Raw genomic sequence first — 20,781 nt, 5'->3', positions numbered from 1 at the left:
ATATATATACTTGTCTGTGTGTGTGCATGCATGCGTGTGTGTACAAATTTAGTTACTGGGTTAAATGGAATACTAATGATATTCTAGCCCAAATTTTCTACTTTTGATCATTACAGACTTATTTTGAAAGGGTTTGAGTCCTACTGCATTTTGTATTATTTTTAAGGGCCCCAAGGACACAGTCCACAAATTTTTACTCCTTTCATCCCCCTGGTGTGGCACACCACCAGGTGGCCGGGGGCCTTCACCCCCCGCTTCCCTCCCCACGTAACTGCATGACCCCTTCTGCAAACCCTTCACCGGCTCCCTACAGCCTCTAGGATAAAGTTCGAACTGTTTTACTAAGTACTTTTCCGAATTGGCCCCTCTGGCCACAACATGACCCATATCCCTTCACTTCCGATAGAAATCACAGAACTACCCAGGTCCCTGAGTAAGCCTGGCAGGCGGATGCGGGCATCTGAGCTTTCACACAGGCTGTCTCCTCTGCTATAATGACCTTTCCTTCCCCTCTCATCTCGAGAATACCCACTCCTCGGTCAAAACTAAGTTAAATACCCCTCCTCCAGAAAGCCTCTGGACTTCCTCTCCTCATTTTCAGATAGCTCTCCCTCCTGTAACTCCCAGCCACCCTGTCGTGGCCCCTCTCCCAGCACTTGCCAACACTCCGTAAGTGTCTCGCTGGGCTGGGAGCTCCTTAAGGGCAGGGCCTGAGTCTGATTTATCTGCACCGCAGTGTCTAGCATTGGCTCTAGCATATAGCCAATGCTCCGTAACTATTTGATGAAGGGAAAAATTGCCAAAATACTAAGTTCCAAAATAGAATTTGACCCAAAACATGTATATGGACCCTTAAAAGAAATGAAAAGAAGGCCGGGTGCAGTGGCTCACACCTGTAATCCCAGCACTTTGGGAGGCCAAGGCGGGCATATCACCTGAGGTCAGGAGTTCGAGACCAGCCTGGCAACATGGTGAAACCCCCATCTCTACTAAAAACACATAATGAGCCAGGCATGGTGGCCCACGCCTGTAATCCCAGCTACTCGGGAGGCTGAGGCAGGAGAATTGCTTGAACCTGGGAGACGTGGGTTACGGTGAGCCAGCGCCATTGCACTCCAGCCTGGGCAAGAAGAGTGAAACTCTGTCTCAAAATAAAAAAAAAACAAAGAAAAGAAAAGAAAAGGAAGAAAAAGAAATGAAAAGAAACTGGCTGGAGCGGCGCGACATGCAAAACATGAGTGAGTATCTGTCGATCGTGATCATCTACATCAGCCTTAGTAAGTGAATTATGAAAAATAAACAAAACTTCAACTGCTCAGTGGTAACAGTGGTGGGAAAGGCAGGATAGGTTACCTGCTCCCCTGATCTACCTCAGCTTGTCTGGAATTGAGTGATTCTAAGTAGGTACAACATACAGCACCTGAGCCAACACGTCCTGAAACTGTTCTCGCGTGAGCGGCATCAGGAAGTCTGTGATGATTCTTCTCAGTTCACTTTTTGACACAGTCAGGTTCTGACCAGTATCCAGCAGCTGAAAGGCTTTTTGCAACTCATCCCCTCTGTCGGTAATTTTTTGAAATAAAATCCGTTTAACATCTAAGGAGGACAGTGTTGGATTTGCAACAGCAGTGGCTATAAAAGAGATACAGCTATTTATTAAACATGTTTAAAGCCGAGATACTAAACAAAAACTCTTGAACTGTTGAAAGAACCAAGCAAACTTGTTAGATGGTATTTCTCCCACCATATCTGGGTTTAAATGCATCACCCATTAGATGTCTTGAAGTGAAAAATCTACAATCATCTTTCAGTTCTGAAATTTGGCCAATATTGAATAATAGTAATGACATTAGTAAGAAAAAAAAAGAGAATCTTCCCTATAGAGGACATAGGTCAGCACAAGTGAAAAACACGGATATTGAAAGAAAACTTAGTTAATATCATTCAAATAAATCTTTAAAATATCATATTCACCTTTCATCCCCTTGCCAATTTCTGAAGGGAAAACATGTAATTCTTTTTTTTTTTTTTTTTTGAGGCGGAGTCTCGCTCTGTCGCCCGGACTGGAGTGCAGTGGCCGGATCTCAGCTCACTGCAAGCTCCGCCTTTCGGGTTTACGCCATTCTCCTGCCTCAGCCTCCGGAGTAGCTGGGACTACAGGCACCCGCCACCTCGCCTGGCTAGTTTTTTTGTATTTTTTTAGTAGAGACGGGGTTTCACCGTGTTAGCCAGGATGGTCTCGATCTCCTGACCTCGTGATCCGCCCGTCTCGGCCTCCCAAAGTGCTGGGATTACAGGCTTGAGCCACCGCGCCCGGCCACATGTAATTCTTAAACCCAGACCATTTCCCTTTCAAAGACAAAGAAGAGATGGATGCTGAAATGCAGATATAAAAATGTTTTGAGGGCTGCGCGCGGCAGCTCACACCTGTGATCCCAGCACTTTGGGAGGCCGAGGCGGGCGGATCACCTGAGGTTGGGAGTTTGAGACCAGCCTGGCCAACATGGTAAAACCCTGTCTCTACTAAAAATACAAAATTAGCTGGGTGTGGTGGTGCACGCCTGTAATCCCAGCTACTCGGGAGGCTGAGGGAGGAGAATGGCTTGAACCCGGGAGGCGGAGGTTGCCGTGAGCTGGGATTGCTCCATTGCACTCCAGCCTGGGCAAGAAGAGTGAACTCTGTCTCAGAAAAAAAAGAAAAATGTTCCAAGTGGTCTAACTAAGCTTTTGGGGTTTGAACTTTTTGGAAGGAAAGGAAAAATGTCTTGATGATGTTTTAGGTCCCAGAGCCCCCTGTGTCAGCAAAGGAGAGGTGACACACCAGAGGCCTCCTTCCCCCATCCAGGACAAAAACAACCAGAGGAACAATAGGTAGGAAATTACATAAGTAAATACAGTGAGTACAAACTAACTTATGGTTCTAATCCATACCATATGCATGAAGGCATAGTTGTTCAATTTGATATTTTATAACTGACTAGGGAAAGAGGAGACCAAGAATAATGGTAGTTGGTAAATCCCGCCTACTTATTTATGAGATAAACTTGGTAGCCACAGTTTATTTAGGAGCTCTTTCTTAATAGTAAATCCCAGATGTATGTTAAAAGGCTTTAACATTGCCTCATCCTTTATAATAATATTCACAAGCAGTAGCTAGGGAGGGAGGATGCTACTTCTTTCCCTTTGAATGAAAATTTCTTATCAAGCTATTGCACATTTCTGGCATAAGCACAGTGATAGCTTTAGTCTTGGGGTGACCTGGGCAGGTGAAAGACTCCAGAGATCTCAGTACACCAAGTTGAACCCACCCAGAGGGCAGAGGCGGGGATTTCCTCAGAGCTGTAGGGTGGGCTGGGCTGTCTTCTGCTTGAGGGGATACAAGAGAGAACGTGCAGGCACCCCAGAGCGACACCGCCATGGAGATCGACTGCAGGCCCTAACCCCAGGAGCCACAGCACAGCGGGCTCTGGGGGCACTTCCACCCCACAGAGGAACTGCGCTGCCATGGGAGATTCTCCCCTGACCCCCACTGAGGGCCCAGCGCATGCAGGGCCTATGCCAGGGGCTGGGGAGACTCTCGCTCCTAATGCCCACAGTCTCCAGGAGGGAGGTGATTCTGTAACTGGGATGCGGTGGTCCGGTGTGGAGGCAGGCATTAGGTATCTGCAGGGAGCACAGGAGACCTAAACAGAGGATGGCTGGTTTCGGGTGACAGGATGGAAGGTGACAGGAAAGCCTTCTCAGTGGAAAGCAACTTGGTGATCCTGAGGGAACAGAGCTGGAAGTGGGGCTGCTGTGGGGCATGGCATTGCCTGGGCAAAAGGAGGATGGGGGTGGGGACAAGCAGAGGCACATCAGTCAAGAGATGGGACGGGAAAAGTCAGCAGGGCCTGTCCTTGGGCTTCGTGTTCTGGGGTTATGAAATGGCACAGTGGGACTGTCATCAAAAGAACAACATAACCCTATTTTCATTCTTCACCTTGCCCCTGGTACCACGTGGAGGAGGAACCGAAAGGGAAGGAGAGCAATGGGGTGGAGACAGGCTGGGTGACTACAACTGCTCAGGAGAGGAGTGACACAGCTCCGTACTAGCGTGATGGCCACAGAGCAAAAAGAGTTGGCATGAATGAAAGAAAGGTCAAGCGGGGAGGTCTACAGACTCCTCTGATTGGCTAGGTGAGGGACAGAGAGGATGGAACACCTGCGTCTGGCCTGGGTGGCTAGGCAGGGGAAGCACACTTTACTTAGAAAAGGAAGAGGGAAGATGCAACAGATGGTATTTTCCAAGATGGGACCGGCAAGATCTCCCAACACAATGTCATGTTAACACTCCTCCCTGCAAAAGTGGGCATACACTCCCCGCTTGAATCTGGTGGGCCCATGACTATGGCAGAACGGACATCTATTAGTATGATACATGACATGTGTGATCTCCAAGATGAGGTCACGCAAGCTGCTAAGGCCTCTGCCTGGTACTATTTATTTATTTACTGAGATGGAGTCTTGCTGTCTCCCAGGCTGGAGTGCAGTGGTGCAATCTTGGCTCACTGCAAGCTCCGCCTCCTGGGTCCAGGCAGTTCTCCTGCCTCAGCCTCCCAAATAGCTGGGACTACAGGCACCTGCCACCATGCCTGGATAATTTTTGTATTTTTCAGTAGAGATGGGGTTTCACCATGTTGGCCAGGCTGGTCTCCAACCTCAGGTGATCCACCTGCCTCGACTTCCCAAAGTGCTAGGATTACAGGTGTGAGTTACCATGCCCGGCCATGCCTGGTCCTCTTTAGATGCTCACACACAGTCACCACTTGGCTGTGAGGAGGCCAAGGCGCCACCCTGACAGGCCACATATAGGAGTTCTGGGAAACAGCCTTAGCTGAGGTTCCAGGCAACAGCTGTGTCAACTGCTAGCCATTCGAGGACTCTGGCCCCCAGTGTGAAGTCAGCCAGCCTCTGCACCTCCCTGGCTGGACTGCATGGAGCAGAGACAAGTTGACCTGCCCAAACTGCGGATCTGTGAGCGAAATAAATGACTCTCGCTATTTCGAGTCACAATGTTTAGGGCATTTGCACACAGCAATAGATACCTTGAGCAGAAGGGGAAAAGGCTTATGGAAAGCAAACAAGTTCAGCCTGGAATATGTAAGCGGGATGTCCATCTGAAAGTTGAATACATACTCTGGAGATCAGAGAGGCTGGAGTGGAGATGGAAGTGTGGGAACCACCTGCATGGAGGCCACAGGGAAACAGGCCCAATGGGAAGAGGAGAAGGGGCTGTGGGAAACACTGACTTGTAAGGAAGTGGAATTCATCCATTCAAAAAATGTCATGTTTCAACAACTATCATATTTCAACCACTGTTTTCAGCCCTGAGGGTACTGCAGTGAGTAAGACAGGTACAGCTTACAATCTGGAGGTGAGACGACAGACAAGAAACCAATAAATAAATAAACAAACGATAGGGTCATGGTGCACAGTGATGCGTGCAATGAAGACGGAAAGACAAAACAGTGAGGCAGAGTACAGCCGGGGGCTGCTTTAGAGAGGATGGTCAAGGAAGTCCGCTCCAAAGTGGGTTCAGAAGCTGAAACCCAGAAGGATAAAAATGAGCCACCCAGTCAAGAAGCTGAAGTAAGAATGTCTTCAACAGGGAAACCATAGCAACCAGTAAAGAACCCCTGAGCAAGAAGGAGCTTGATACGTCCAGGAAAGAAAAAGGCCGGAGTGGACAGAGTGTGGCACACAGCAGGTAGGAAGGAGAACAGTGAGAGCTCAGGCCGGAGGAGGAGAGCGCCAGTCCACACAGGCTTCAGGCACCTGCAGAAAGGATGGTGTTTTCTTCAAAGTGCAATGGAAAGGCTCAGGAGAGTTTCGGCAGGGAAGCAATGTTATCTAATACAGCCTGTGTGGGGTTTTAAACACGTGTTCTGGCTGCTACGTAAAGGATGGATTACAGGAGGCAAAAAATGAGGAAGGGAGACCAGAAAGGAGGCTGCTCCAAGGTCTAGGAGGTAACTGCAGCCTGAACCAGGTGGTAGCCCTGAACGTAGACAAAAAGTAGACAGACAGGAGACATGATCTATCCGTTCTGTAGCTGACAAGGTTTTTGCTGATGGATTGGCTAAGGAGGTGCGTGGGGGCTGTTAAAGAAAATAGAGAAATCAAGGATAATCCCTTGGTGCTGGACATGAGGAACGAGATAAATGACAGTGTCATTGCTGAGATGGAGAACACGGCGGAGTCGAGAGACCCATTTAGCCAGTTCAGGTCTGAGATGTCCCTTAGATGTGGTACACACAGAAAGCTCAGCGAGGCAACTGGATATACGATCGGGAGCTTAGTGGGGAAGTGAGGATGGCGCTATCATTTTGGTTACAGGTGGCATTTCAGGACATGGAGCCAGATGAGTCACAGAAGAGAGGGCAGACAAGGAACGGAGGAATGAGCATAGAGCCCTGAGGGGGAAGAAGGAATTTAACCCTCCCACAAGAGTTCCAAGAACACTCAGAAATGCAGGAAGCACTCAGGCTTCCCTTCCATTTCTGGCTGTCACTCAGAATCTCAGAAGCAGCTGATTCACACACAGCAGCTGTGTGATTCAGAATCAGCCGGTGAGCACTCTTTCTCCCTCTGCTCACCAGCCCGAACATCCTCCTCCTGCCCCCAGTGTCAGAGGGGGATCCCTCTTGTTAATGTACACCTCCATCTTGAAATCTTCTCTTGGACTTCTCATATATATTTTTAGTTGCTTTCTTAGAAGCCCCACCATTGCAATCAATAATTGTAATTTAAAAGAATCAGAAAATATTGATTTGAGACTATTTTAAAATACGTGAAAGAAAACTTTTTATTCCATGTACCTAATGCAACATCTGAGGATGAAAATGAAAGCAGTAACCAAGCTTGCATAACCTGCTGGTGGGAGTACAAATTGATATAATCTTTCTGGAGGGCAATTTGACAAAATTTTCTACATCCGCTTAGGATACAGAAAGTCACAACAGACTGTCATTGTCACCCTAACAATGAGAACAAGTAGGATAAGCTAAAATATATATATAGTTTTAAAACCCACCAGAGATCTGAGGATGGAAAGAAACTACAATTCAGGAAAGGACAAGCCACTCATCAGAGAAAAAAGAATAACTCCTTCCAGCCCTGTGGCACAGTGGGTAAAACGCAAATTCATTACAGACAGGGGAGGAAGAAAACAACCCAGTAATTAGCAGCCACATGAGGCTGACGGATGAGATTCCCAGGGGCCTTGGTCACAGAGCAGGTCTGCGCTCACCCTCTTGGGACTTCCCCCAGTGCACATAAGTAGCACTGCACCAAAGGCTGGGGCTACAGGAGAGCTGAGTGATCCACCCTAGCATGGCACACAGGGTTTTGCACAAGTCCAGGGCAGCTGTTTACCAAAGGCTGAATACAGGGAACAAGAACTCAGGTGAACCCTCCAAAGCATATGGGCCCTTCACTAAGTGTCAGTGGCCCACTGCAGGTTAAAGTCAGGGCCACAGGGTGGACAGAGATGTTCCCAGGTGCAGAAAGCCATGGCAGAGCTGGGGAACAAAGAGACCTCCCAAGAAATCCCCCCAAAATGGCAGGTAGGTGGTAAAGCAGAGAGAGATCTTCCCGCCATATGCAAAGCTGGTGGCTGGGCTATAAAGCAGAGAGATCTGTGGAGTCTCACCAGTGCTCACACCTCAAAGACCTGTTGAAGGCAAGCATATGAAACCAGGGGAAATCCAAACTTAACTAAAACTGCAACAAAGTCAAGACACAGCTCACCTGAGAGATTAAACTGAGCTCACCTCGCCAGAAGCCTGAGAGAAGAAGAGGCTTGTCTTTTCTGGTGGTAAATATTATTGACTTCTGACTCTACTGTTTTTAACACAAATATCTGGCATTACATTTTTTTTTTAATTGCAAGACAAGTGAAGAAGAAAAGGTAACCTAATCAAGGTAAAAACAGTCATCAGAAGAATACTCACAGGGAGAACAAATGCAGAAATGACCAGGTTTTCAAACTGAGAATGGGAGACATGTTAGCAAGATGAAAGGGAAAAGCTGAGAACATAGTGAACATATAGGGAATTTCAGCAGAGAAATGGAAAGTATTTTTAAAGAGCACATGAAAAAAATCTAAAAATTAAAAATACAATATCAGAAGTTAAGAATTCACTTGTTTTGCTTAGTAGCAGAGTGTACATGCTAGAAAAAAGAACTTGTGAATATGAACTCAGGTCTATAGAAATTATTCAACCTGAAACACAAAGATAAAAACACTTCAAAAGGAAACAGGGTGTCTAATATTTATTTGCTTATTTGATGTATGAGTTATACAAGTATATATTTACAGTTATATGTTGTGCATGCATGAAAAAGAGACCAGCTCAACTGTTGATGACACCCTCTTGTAGAGGAAAGTGGTGCTGGGAGGCAAATATAACTTTAATTTTTAAAAAGTAAAAAAACGCCAGGCATGGTGGCTCACACCTGTAATCCCAGCACTTTGGGAGGCCGAGGTGGGCAGATCACGAGGTCAAGAGATCGGGACCATCCTGGCCAACATGGTGAAACACCATCTCTACTAAAAACACAAAAATTAGCTGGGCATGGTGGCGCGTGCCTGTAGTCCCAGTTACTCAGGAGGCTGAGGCAGGAGAATCATTTGAACCCAGGAGGCAGAAGCTGCAGTGAGCCGAGATCACACCACTGCACTCCAGCCTGGGCAACAGGGCGAGACTCTGTCTCAAAAAAACAACAAGAAAAAAAGGTAAAAAAAAAAAACCACTCCAGTGCACTAGCAAATGACAAAAAAGAAAAATACCTGTGGCACTAAGGCAGATAGAAGGTTCACATTTTTAATACAAAGAGAGCTCATACTAGTCACTAAAAAAGACCAACCCAAACTAGGTAAACAGGCAAAGGATATGAACAGGCAACTCACAAAAGCAAAAGGCATAAGCCTGGTAAACTTGAGAATAAAAGTTTACCTTACTATTGAGGAAATGCATATTAAATTCACAATGGAATGTTATTTTTCCATATCTAATGGGCAAGATCTTAAAAGATAATCTGTGTTAGGATACTTAGAAATGAGCACTTATAAGTGTCATGAGTGGGAATGTGCTAAGGTGCAAGCTTCCTGAAGGGTAACCTGGTGGTACTCACTAGGAAGCTTAAGAGTAGGAACAGCCTGGATGCACTGGCTCATGTCCATAATCCCGGCATTTTGGGAGGCCGAGGGGGATGGATCACTTGAGGCCAGGAGTTTGAGACCAGCCTGGCCAACATAGTGAAATCCTGTCTCTACTAAAAATACAAAACTCAGCCAGGTGTGGTGGTGTGTGCCTGTGATCCCAGCTACTCAGGAGGCTGAGGCATGAGAATCACTTGAACCCAGGAGGCAGAGGTTGCAGTGAGCCAAGATCATGCCCTTGCACTCCAGCCTGGATGACAGAGTAAGACTCTGTCTCAGGAAAAAAAAAAAAAAAAAGAGTAGGAAAAGCTTTTAACCCAGTCATCCCACCTCACTCTAGTCTTCTTTGTATGATCAGAAGGTTAGTTAAATAAATATATATCTGAATTATGTTGTAGACATGAAGCTGTTGAACTGGAATGCATTTATTGCTGATGATGTATTTTGATGTCAAAAACTGCTAAACGAATCCCTGACATCCACTCTCCTCTTTCTCCTTAGAAACAGACCCCTGAGTTTGGGTAGACACATGGTTGTTGGAAACGAAGTCTATTTCGCAGGCTCCCTGGCAGATACATGGGACCAGGTGGTTCAGGTCCTGCCAGCTGCAAGGAAGCCGGAGTGTCCAGCATGACTAGGATGGCTTCGCCCAATTACAAGGCGAACCGTAACTTCTTTCATAAACCCAACTTCTTCTTTCGCAGCGGCCCCTCTGAGCCCCGCTGATTCCTCCTCAGGCTGTGTTCACACAGTGCTTTGTAAGTGCATCTTATGGTATTTGGCTCACGCTACTTGAATTCTTTATCTCCCTGTCTAGACTGTGAGCTTGTCTAGGGCAGGCCTTCTCTCAGGTCCATCTCTTTATTCTCAGCACCTATTACAGTGCCTGTCACATATTATGGCTCCAAAAATGTTTGTGAATAAATGAATGAGTAAATGAAGGAACTAATACATGAAATTGAAGGACTTATGTTTTTGGAAAATAATAACGTCAAATTCTGTTGCCTTTAAAACTAGTAAGAACTCCAGATGAGTTGAAAACCTATGTCCACATAAAAACCAGTACACGAATGCTTACGGCAGCTTCACTTATAATTGCCAAACAAGGAGGCAACCAAGATGTCTATGTATGTATGTATTTATTTATTTATTTATTGAGACAGCGTCTTACTCTGTCACCCAGGCTGGAGTGCTGTGGCACAATCATGACTCACTGAAGCCTTGACCTCCAGGGCTCAAGCCATCCTCCCACCTCAGCCTCCCAAGTAGCTGGGACTCTAGGCATGTACCATTATGTATTTGTTTGTATTTATTTCTAGTAGAGACAAGGTCTTACTATGTTACCCAGTTTGGTCTGGAACCCCTGGGCTCAAGCAATCCTCCTGCCTCAACCTCCCGAAGTGCTGGGATTAACAGGCATGAGCCACCGTGCCTGGTCAATACATAGCATTTTATACATTTGTCTAAAACTAATACAATCTACAGCATCAAGAGTGACCCCTCAGGTAAACTCTGAACTTTAGCAATAATAATGTTATCAGTATGGGTTCATCAGTTGTAACAAATGTACCACACTAATATGAGATGTTAATTATGGGGAAACTGGGGGTAGGAGTGAGGGGGTGTATGGGAACTTCCTGTGTTTTCTACTCAATTTTTCTGTACACCTAAAACTGCTAAAAAAATTAAGTCTACTAATTTACTGATTGAGTTTTTACATATATAAGCCACTGAATTCTGGAATCACATGCCCTGGGTTCAAATCCTCACATACCACTTAAAAACTTGTAACTTTTGGGCAAATAGTTTAATCAATCTGTGTCCCAATTTCCCCATATAGAAAATAGGGATAAAAAGAGAGCCTAATTGATAGAGTTATTGTGAAGATTAAGTGTCCTGTGAATCCTTTGAACTAAGCTTGGTACATATTAAATACACATAAGTGATGTCTACAGCTAGTGTTCTCATGTGCTCATGAATACTCACTTGAAGAAGATCTGAACATATTTGGGGAACCATTCCTTGAATATACTCTACATGGTGAAGAATGGGGTCTTGAATGTGTAAATTTTCGCATGTGAGGATGCGACCTAAGCCAGTCCGGTATAATCGCCATTTTGCACGTTAAATCCCTGTGATATAAAAGAAAACAGATTACGTTACCTTAAAGCATCCATTCCAAATGTGGCCAATTTCCTATCTTTTCCTCTTCTGAAAGGACAGCTGGAGAGTGTTAAAATGATGCTAGTCATAATCTGCTCTGCCGATGTTTCAGACTATTCTTAAAGTGAACATAAAAATCATCATTGTGGACTCCTTGTTTTTAGCATATCCAGTAAACTTCAAAACGGCAAAATAAAGAGATTTTGGATAGAAAAATCCACCTACATCTTGACTATCACTGACTCACTTCTTTGGTAGGCAGTAAGGGGAAGAAAGTTTGGATTTTCTGAGCTTTTTTGAAGTGCCCCAGTATAAATTCAACATGCAGTCAGAGGCAAAGCTGGGATGACAGGAACGAAACTGGTGGAGTAAGAACCTCTGAAAATCCTCTCCTCCATGAAATCAATGAGGACACCAGGAAAAATTGTCGAAATCAATTTTTTTCAGAACTCTGTAAATTAACAAAGGCTTACAGCAATCTGGGGAGCATTTATTCTCCCAAAATGACTGAATCTGTATATGAAGAACATGCCTTGTGGCATTTTAACTTGCCTCATTCCCATTCCCCCTCACCTGCCTTCTCCTGCCCCACCAGCTCTGATGTAGCCTTGAAAACCATGAGCCTGCAATCACAGGGAAAACACAGCAGGCTGCCAGTCACCGGAGTGGACAGAACAGGGCGGGAGCTCTGTCAAAGCCTCCTTACCAGGAAATTACCATTATTTGACCTGATGTTTCCCTGAAAGATCCTTCTCCCAAGGCTGTCTTTATTTGAACTCAGAGCTCACTCAGTGAACATAGCCTATCATGAAGAGGCATTTGTTAGAAGAAATCAGAGGCAATTGTTGTTTAAAATCATGGCAACCTGAATAGGTGGGTAACGGGGCAAATAATAGGCAACCGAAAAGGTTCAAGAGAAAAGCTGGGGAATGAGATATCAATAGGGACTTGAAAAAGCGCCCACATATTCTTGGGAATCTAGGAAGTCACTCAGTGCACAGAGCTATAACTATTCCCAGGGAGAGCTGCGTGCTCAGGAAAGACCTGAGAAGGACCTAACCTCTCACCTCCAACTGACCTTCAAACTCTGCACAAGCAGGAAATGAAGGCTGAGACAAAGTTATAAACGGCCCAGCTAAGTGTTGAAGGAATGCTCCAATACAAAAAGCCCCTCAGCAAAAATCGGGAGTTACTGTTTCCAGGCATTTAAGGAAATCTCTATCCAAGCATGAGCTGACCACTAAGCTAACCAATCAGACTCTAGCGGCCATATATAACAAAGAATACAGACTTTATAAAGTTTAGAAAACTCAATAAACAAATGAACAACAAGCAGTAACAACAACAAAACATGGAAATGGATGTGAATATGATTTCCACAACTACTACATTATATTATTTAAAATGTCATGGGCCTAGCATGATGGCTCATCCCTGTAATCCCAGCATTTTGGACGGCTGAGGCAGGAAGTTCAAGACTCGAGCCCAGAAGTTCAAGACCAGCCTGGGCAACATACTGAGACTCTGTCTCTACAAAAAAAATTAAAATAAAGAAAATTGACCAGGCATGCTGGCATGCACCCATGGTCTCAGCCACCAGGAGGCTGAGATGGGAAGAGCAGTTTAGCCTGAGAGGTTGAGGCTGCAGTGAGCTGTGATTACACCACTGCACTCCAGCCTGGGCAACACAGCAAGACTCTGTCTCAAAATAAATAAATAAATAAATAAATAAATAAATAAAATGTCCAGTTTTCAACAAACATTTATGAGACGTGCAAAGAAACGAGAAAGTGTGGTCCATACTTATTTTCAGAAACTATGCAAGAAAAAACAGAGTAGAGTGAAATATTTAATCTATTGAAATAAAAACCCCACCAACCTAGAATTCCAAACTCAATGAAATTACTCTTCAAAAGTGAATGAGAAATAAAGACTTTCTTGAGCAAACAAAAATTGAGAGAATTTGTTGCCAGCAAACTTACTTTCAAGAAATGTTAAAAGGAATTCTTCAGAAAAAAGGAAAGGCCAGGTACAGTGGCTCATGCCTGTAATCTCAGTGCTTTGAGAGGCTGAGGCAAGAGAATTGCTTGAGGCCAGGAGATCAAGACCACCCCGGGCAACACATCAAGACTCTGTCTCTACCAAAAAAAAAGATGTATGTATGTGTGTATATATATATATATGCCAGGCATGGTGGCATGCACCTATAGTCCTAGCTACTTGGGAGGTTCACATGGTAGAATCACTGAGCCCAGGCATTTGAGGTTACAGTGAGCTATTATCATGCCACTGTACTCTAGCCTGGGTGACAGACTGAGACCCTGTCTCTAAATAAATTTTTTAAAAAAGAAAGAAATAAAAGAAAATGAAAGAAAGATACATGTCAGAAACTCAGATCTATATTAAAAAATGGAAGAGCATTTGAGAAAGAGCAAGTGAAGGAAAAATAAACATATATGCACCTAACAAGAGCCCCAATATACGTGAAGCAAAAACTAACTAAATTGGAAAATGGATACTTCAATAATTATAGTTAGAAACCTCAATATCCACATTTAATAATGGGTAGAATAACTAGACAGAAGATCAACAAGACATAGAAGATCTGAATACCACCACAAACCAACTAGACCTCACAGACAACTAAAGAACACATCCAACCAACAACAGTAGAATATCATTCTTCTCAGCACACATGGATCATTCTCCAGTATAAACCATATGTTAGCGCATAAAACAAGCCTCAATACATTTAAAAGGATTGAAATTATCAGAGTATAATCTCCAACTATACAGAATGAAAATAGAAATTGAATAATTCACAAATATGTGGAAATTAAACGACACACTCCTAAATAACCAATGAGTCAAAAAAGATCAAAAGAGAAATTAGCAAATACTTTTAGATGGATGAAAATGAAGGCATAACATATAAAAACTTATAGGATTCAGCTAAAACAGTGCTTAGATGAAAATTTATAGATGCTAATGCCTATATTTTAAAAAGAAGAAAATCTCAAATTACTAACCTAAGTTTATTCCTTAAGAAACTAGAAAAATGAGTAAACTAAAGCCAAAGTTAGTAGAATGAAGAAAACAATAAAGATTAGAGCAGAAGTAAATGAAATCAAGAATAGAAAACCAGACAAAACTAACCAAAGATAGTTACTTTAAAAGATTATCAAAATTGACAAATTTTTAGCTAGACTGGCCAAAAACAATGAGAAAACACTCAAATTATTAAAATCAGTGATGAAAGGAGACATTACTATTAACCTTACAGAAATAAAAATGATTATAATGGAATACTATACACAATTGTATGCTAACAAATTAGGTAACCTAGATACAATGGAAATATTCTTAGGAAGACGCAAGATACTAAATCTGACTAAAGAAAAAACAGAAATCTAGATAGAATTATGACAAAAAGATTGAATTAATAACCAAAAAACTTCCTGCAAAAGAAATCCAGAACCAGGACCAGATGAGTTCACCAGCAAATTCTACCAAACATTTAAAGAAAAATTCAAGGCTGGGCATAGTGGCTCACACCTGTCATCCCAGCACTTTCGGAGGCCAAGGTGGGTGGATCACCTGACGTCAAAAGTTCAAGACCAGCGTAGCCAATATGGCAAAACCCCGTTTCTACTAAAAATACAAAAATTAGCCAGGCATAGTGGCGCATGCTTGCAATCCCAGCTACTCAGGAGGCTGAGGCAGAAGAATTACTTGAACCTGGGAGGTGGATATTAAAAAGTGCTGAGATCTCACCACTGCACTCCAGTCTGGGTGAGAGAGCAGGACTCCATCTCAAAAAAAAAAAAAAAAAGAAAGAAAGAAAAAGAAAGAAAGAAAGCAAGAAAGCAAGAAAAGGAAAATAACAATTCAACGAATGCTTCACAAATTCTTATGAAAAACAGAAGAAGAAACATTTCTCAACACACCCTATGAAGCCAGTATTACCCTGATACCAAAACCAGAAAAGACATTAGAAAAACAGAAAGCAGCCGGGCGTGGTAGCTCACGCCTGTAATCTCAGCACTTTGGGAGGCCAAGACGGGCAGATCATGAGGTCAGGAGATCGAGACCATCCTGCCTAACATGGTGAAACCCCGTCCCTACCAAAAATACAAAAAAATTAGCCAGGCGCGGTGGCAGGCGCCTGTAGTCCCAGCTACTCAGGAGGCTGAGGCAGGAGAATGGCATAAACCCAGGAGGCAGAGCTTGCAGCGAGCTGAGATTGCGCCACTGCATTCCAGCCTGGGTGACAGAGTGAGCTTCCATCAAAAAAAAAAAAAAAAAGCTAAAAACCAATATTCCTTATGAGTATAGGCAAAATTCTCAAAAATAGGCTAGCAAACTGAATCCAGCAACATAGTTTTAAAAATCAGACAGCATGGTCAAGCGAAATTTATGCTAGGAATGCAAGGGAGGTTGACCAAACAAAAATCAATTAATGTAATAGACCATATTATTAATCAAGAAAAAAAACACATGATAATCTCACTAAGTGCAGAAAAAGCATTTCATAAAATCCTATATCCTTTAATGATTAAAAATATAAACACTCAACAAATTAGGAATGGAAGGGAACTTCATTGACTTAATAAAGGGCATCCAAAAAACACTCACAGGTAATGTTATATTTAATGGTGAATGACCAAAAGCTTTCACCATAAGATCAAAAAGAAGACAAGAATGTCTGTTCTCACTACTCCTATTAAACATTATACTGAAGGTTCTAGCCAGAGCAGTTAGGCAAGAAAAATAAATAAAAGGTATCCATATTGGAGACTAAGATGTAAACCTACCTCTATTTTCAAATGACATTGTTGTAAATATAGAATACAGGCAGACAGACAGATACACACACATGCACACACACACACACACACTATTAGAACTAATAAACAAGTTCAATAAGGTTGTAGGATACAAGATCAATATACGAAACTCAGTTAAATCTCTATATACCTACAATGAACGATCTGAAAATACAATCAAGGAAACAATTCTATTTACAATATCATCAAAAGGATAAAATATTTAGAAATAAATTAAACAAAAAGTACAATATTTGTGCATTAAAAACTACACAATATTGTTGAAAGAAGTAGACCTGAATAAATGGAAAGATATCCCACGTTCATGGATAAGATGGCAATACTCTCCAAACTGATCTATAGTTTCAGCCCAATGTTTACCAAAATTCCAACTGCCTTTCTTGAAGAAATTGACAAGTTGATATTGAAATTCACATACAAACGCAAGGGACCCAGAATAGCCAAAACAATCATGAAAAATAAAAATAAAGTTGGAGGATTTACACTTCCTGATTTCAAAACTTAATAGAAAGCAACAGTAGTGAAGACAGTGTGGTTCTGGTATAAGTATGCACATACAGATCAATGGAATAGAATTAAGAGACCAGAAATAAACTTTTACATTTATCATTAATTGATACTTGTCAAGAGTGCCAAGACCATTCAATGGAAAAAAAAGTAGTCTTTTCAACAAATGGCACAAAAAAGTGAAGTTGGGCCCCTACCTCACACCATACACAAAAATTAACTCAAAATAGATCAAAGTCCTAAATGTAAGAACTAAAACTACAGAATTCCTAGAAGAAAGCATAGGTATAAATCTTTGTGACTTTGGATTAGACAATGACATGTCAAATATGATACCAAAAACACAGGCAACTAAAGAAGAAATAGATTAATTGGACTTCATCAAACTTTAAAACTTTTGTGCTCCAAAGGATACTGTCAAGAAAGCAATAAGACACCCCACAGAATGGAATAAATTATTTGCCAATCATATACCTTATAAGAATTTAGTATGCAGAATATATTGAGAACACTTACAGCTCAATAATAAGGGACAAATAAACCAACAGAAAAATGGGCAAGGGATTTGAATAGACATTTCTTCAAGGAAAATATACAAATGACCAGTAAGTACATGGAAAGCTACTCAACATCACTAGTTATAGAGAAATGCAGATCAAAACCACAATGAGATACCACTTTACATTCATTAGCAAGGCTATAATAAAAGAAACAAAGAATAACAAGTATTGGCAAGATTGCAGAGATATTGGAATTCTCATATTACTGGTGGGAATGTAAAATGGTACAGATGCTTTGGAAAAGAGTTTGAGAATTTCTCAAAAAGTTAAACATAGAGTTGCCATATGGCCAAGCAATTTCACTCCCAGGTATATACCCAAAGGAACTGAAAACACATGTCCACCAAAAAAAAATTGTACTTAAATATTCATAGCAGCATAATTCACAATAGACAAGAAGTGGAACCAACCCAAACTTCCATCAATGGGTGAGTGGATAAACAAAAAGTGGTAGATCTGTTCAGTGAACTATTATTCAGCCATAAAAAGGAATGAAGTCTGGATTCATGCAGTAACATGGATCAACCTTGAAAACATTATGATAAGGCAAACCCCCAAAACCACATACTATATCATTCCATTTATATAAAATGTCCATAATAGGCAAATCTAGAGACAGAAAGTAGGTTAGTGGGCAGCGGGGAAGGGGAAGCAGGGGCAAAAAAAAAAAAAAGAAAGTAGATTGGTGGTTGCCAGGAGCTGGAAGAAGGGAGGAATGGGACTGCTGATGGATACAGAATTTCTTTTAGAGGTGATAAAATGTTCTGGGATTAGATAGTGGTGATAGTTGCACAACTTAGTAAATATACTAAAAGAACACCGAATTATATACTTTAAAAGGAAGCGAATTACATGATATATGAATTATATCACAATTAGAAAAAAGAAGGAAGAGAAGAAGGTGGAGGAGGAAGGGGAAGACAGAGATGCAGCAGCAGGGCACTGGGTGAGCCAAGGGAGACGTTGCTCCCATGGGCACCTTTGGCAAAGGTGGTTCCCTTTCAATAATTTCTTAGGCAATATGTTTACTTGACAGTTATTTAGATTACGACTCAAAGACCTTAGAGGAAGCAGGGCAAAAGCAAGACATCCAGATGTATCCCAGTGAGAGTCACAGCCATGTCCTACTTACCATCAGCCAGGCCCAAGCCCCCACTGTCAGAGCTAACTTGGCTGTGCTCCTACTGCAGCAGGCCTAATGCTCAGCAGTCATCACACTGTTACATGCTTTCATGATTTTAAACTCATAGATACTGCCAGTCTGTGGCAATGAGGAGTTTGGCTTATTAGTATTTCAGAAAATAACGGGAAGTTTAGTCTGATTCATTCCTTTTTGGCTACTCTCAACATAAGAATGAATTAAGAAGGCCAAGTTCCAGTTCTACAAGGAAGTTTACAGCATAATTGTCTGAGGCTCCTAAGTTGGCTAACCTACACACACACACACACACACACACACACACACACACACAGTTTTCCTACCAGGTTCCATGTATTAAATGCAAGCGCAAAGTTATTTAATATTCAAAAATAGATGGATGTGGATGGCACTATACAAGTATACAGAATCAGACTAGATGATGCTTCTGAAGTCCTCAATTTGAAGAATCTCAGAGTTTATAGGGTTGAAGAAATGAAGAAGAATTTTTTTTAATGTGCAAGAAATCCACATTGGCTAGTACTTTGCTTTCCCTTTCTGGGCAGGTACCCACTCTGCCTTGCACTGTACAGTCTAGAGACCTGTCTTATTTGCCACAGTCGGGTGGCAGGTCCTATAGGTAAGTACCACCTGACGGCTTATACCATAGGAGCCCTAGAGCCTCAGCAATCCCACACACATCTTTCTTGGGCTGGATTAATTTAACTGAATTGAATCATTACAGAGGTAAACTTCCAGAATTACAGTGAAAAACATAGCTTTGTATGTGTTCACACAGTCAACACATATTTATTTAGTTCCTTTCTAGGAGTCCAGATATCAATGAACAAAATAGGTAAACTCTTGGACCTTGTGGATCTTACACTGTAGAAATGGAAGGCAGACAACAAACAAATTAATCATACAAGTGAATCAGGTCTATGGAGACCAGTGGAGTAGAGAAGAATAGAAGACATTAAGCAAAGATCTAAAGGAGACCAAGAGGGGAACCATGCAGTTAGGAGGACAAGGAAGTAACAGGCAGCCAGATGAAGGACAGCCTTGCAGGCCAGTGTGAGGCTTGGCTCTTACTGTGATATCTGACACGTGAAGCCTTTAGGGGGTTAGTGCAGAGGAGATGATCTGGCCTCTGGGTTAAAGGAATACCTCTGGCCGTATGTCATGAATAGGCTTACAGGTGCAAGGGAGGAAATGAAGACAATTAAAAGTCTATGGCAATAATCCATGCAAGAGAAGACAGTGGCTCAGACCATGAGGTTTTTGTAAAAGTATTGAGAAGTAATCAGATTCCAGCCATATCCTGAAGGAGGAGTCCATCACACTCTGGTAGATTTGATTCAGCATGCAAAAGAAAGGTTGGATGGAATGGCCATTACCTGAGATGGGAAAGACTGCAGGTAGAACAGGTTTACAGAAGATCAAGACTTCCATTTTGGACATTCAAGTTTAAGATGCCTGTTGGGTATCCAGGTAGATATACTAAATAGGTCACTGAATACATGAGTTTGAGTTCAGGGGACAGATTGGGGCTGAAGATAAAAGTTTGAGAATCCCAGTGCTTTGGGAGGCCAAGGTGGGCAGATTGCTTGAGCTCAGGAGTTCAAGACCAGCCTGGGAAATATGGCAAAACCCTGTCACTACAAAAATACAAAAATGAGCCAGGTATGGTGGTGCACACCTATAGTCCCAGCTACGCAGGAAGCTGAGGTGGGAGGATCGCTTAAACACAGCAGGTGGAGGTTGCAGTGAGCCGAGATCACACCACGGCACTTCAGCCTGGGTGACAGAAGTGAGACTCTGTCTCAAAAAAAAAAAAAGTTTCGGAATTGCCAAAATATCATGTATATAAAGGCATGATATGAGATAATCCCATCAAGAAAGTAGGTATAAAAAAAGAAAATGTCAAAGGGCTGAGACTTGGGGCCCCCCAACATTCACCGTTGAAGGAGATGAAGAAGAACCAGCAAAGGAGACTGAGAAAGACCAGAGGCCACTGTCCTAGAAACCATGAGAAGAATAAGTTCTAAGGAGGAGGGTTGATGGTGAGTGTCAAATGCCACCGTAATAAGAGCTTCGGTTTGAGTGAGCCCTATAGGCACCACCGAGGACCCTGATAGTAACAGTGCAGGGGGAATTTGTCTAAGTGAGTTCCTGAACAGTGAAGAGGAGAACAAGCGACAGTAAATAGAGACAGCAGTTGGAAAGAACTCTGCTGTAAGGGGGAGAAACAGTAGAGCTGAGAGACAGTGTGATGACGTCTCGGGAGACATTTCTTCAAGACAGGAGAATCAGCAGCATGTTTGAACACTTGTGACGGCAACCTAGTAGCAGGGCAAAGAGAAA

General features: G+C 42.6%; 1 protein-coding gene across 4 annotated transcripts in view; it reads right to left on the bottom strand.

Annotated features, from left to right (window-relative positions):
* EFCAB6 (EF-hand calcium binding domain 6) overlaps positions 1–20,781 on the bottom strand; it is a 328,394-nt gene that overhangs the window by 283,077 nt on the left and 24,536 nt on the right. For 2 of the 4 annotated variants that reach the window (XM_011934784.1, XM_011934783.1), the window contains 2 exons: positions 11,189–11,334; positions 1,421–1,632 (listed from right to left, as the gene is read on the bottom strand). The exons of 1 other annotated variant lie outside the window; for it this stretch is intronic. In XM_011934784.1, the coding sequence (XP_011790174.1) occupies positions 1,421–1,632; positions 11,189–11,318 (342 nt within the window). In that variant the 5' untranslated portion in view covers positions 11,319–11,334. The remainder of the gene's footprint in view (positions 1–1,420; positions 1,633–11,188; positions 11,335–20,781) is intronic. One more of the 4 variants, XM_011934786.1, reaches the window with a different exon arrangement.

This window comes from Colobus angolensis, unplaced genomic scaffold (assembly GCF_000951035.1).
Source record: "Colobus angolensis palliatus isolate OR3802 unplaced genomic scaffold, Cang.pa_1.0 Scaffold138, whole genome shotgun sequence".
Taxonomy (NCBI): Eukaryota; Metazoa; Chordata; class Mammalia; order Primates; family Cercopithecidae; genus Colobus; species Colobus angolensis.
Note: the sequence above shows the minus strand (reverse complement) of the source record. Positions and strands in the feature narration are given on the sequence as shown.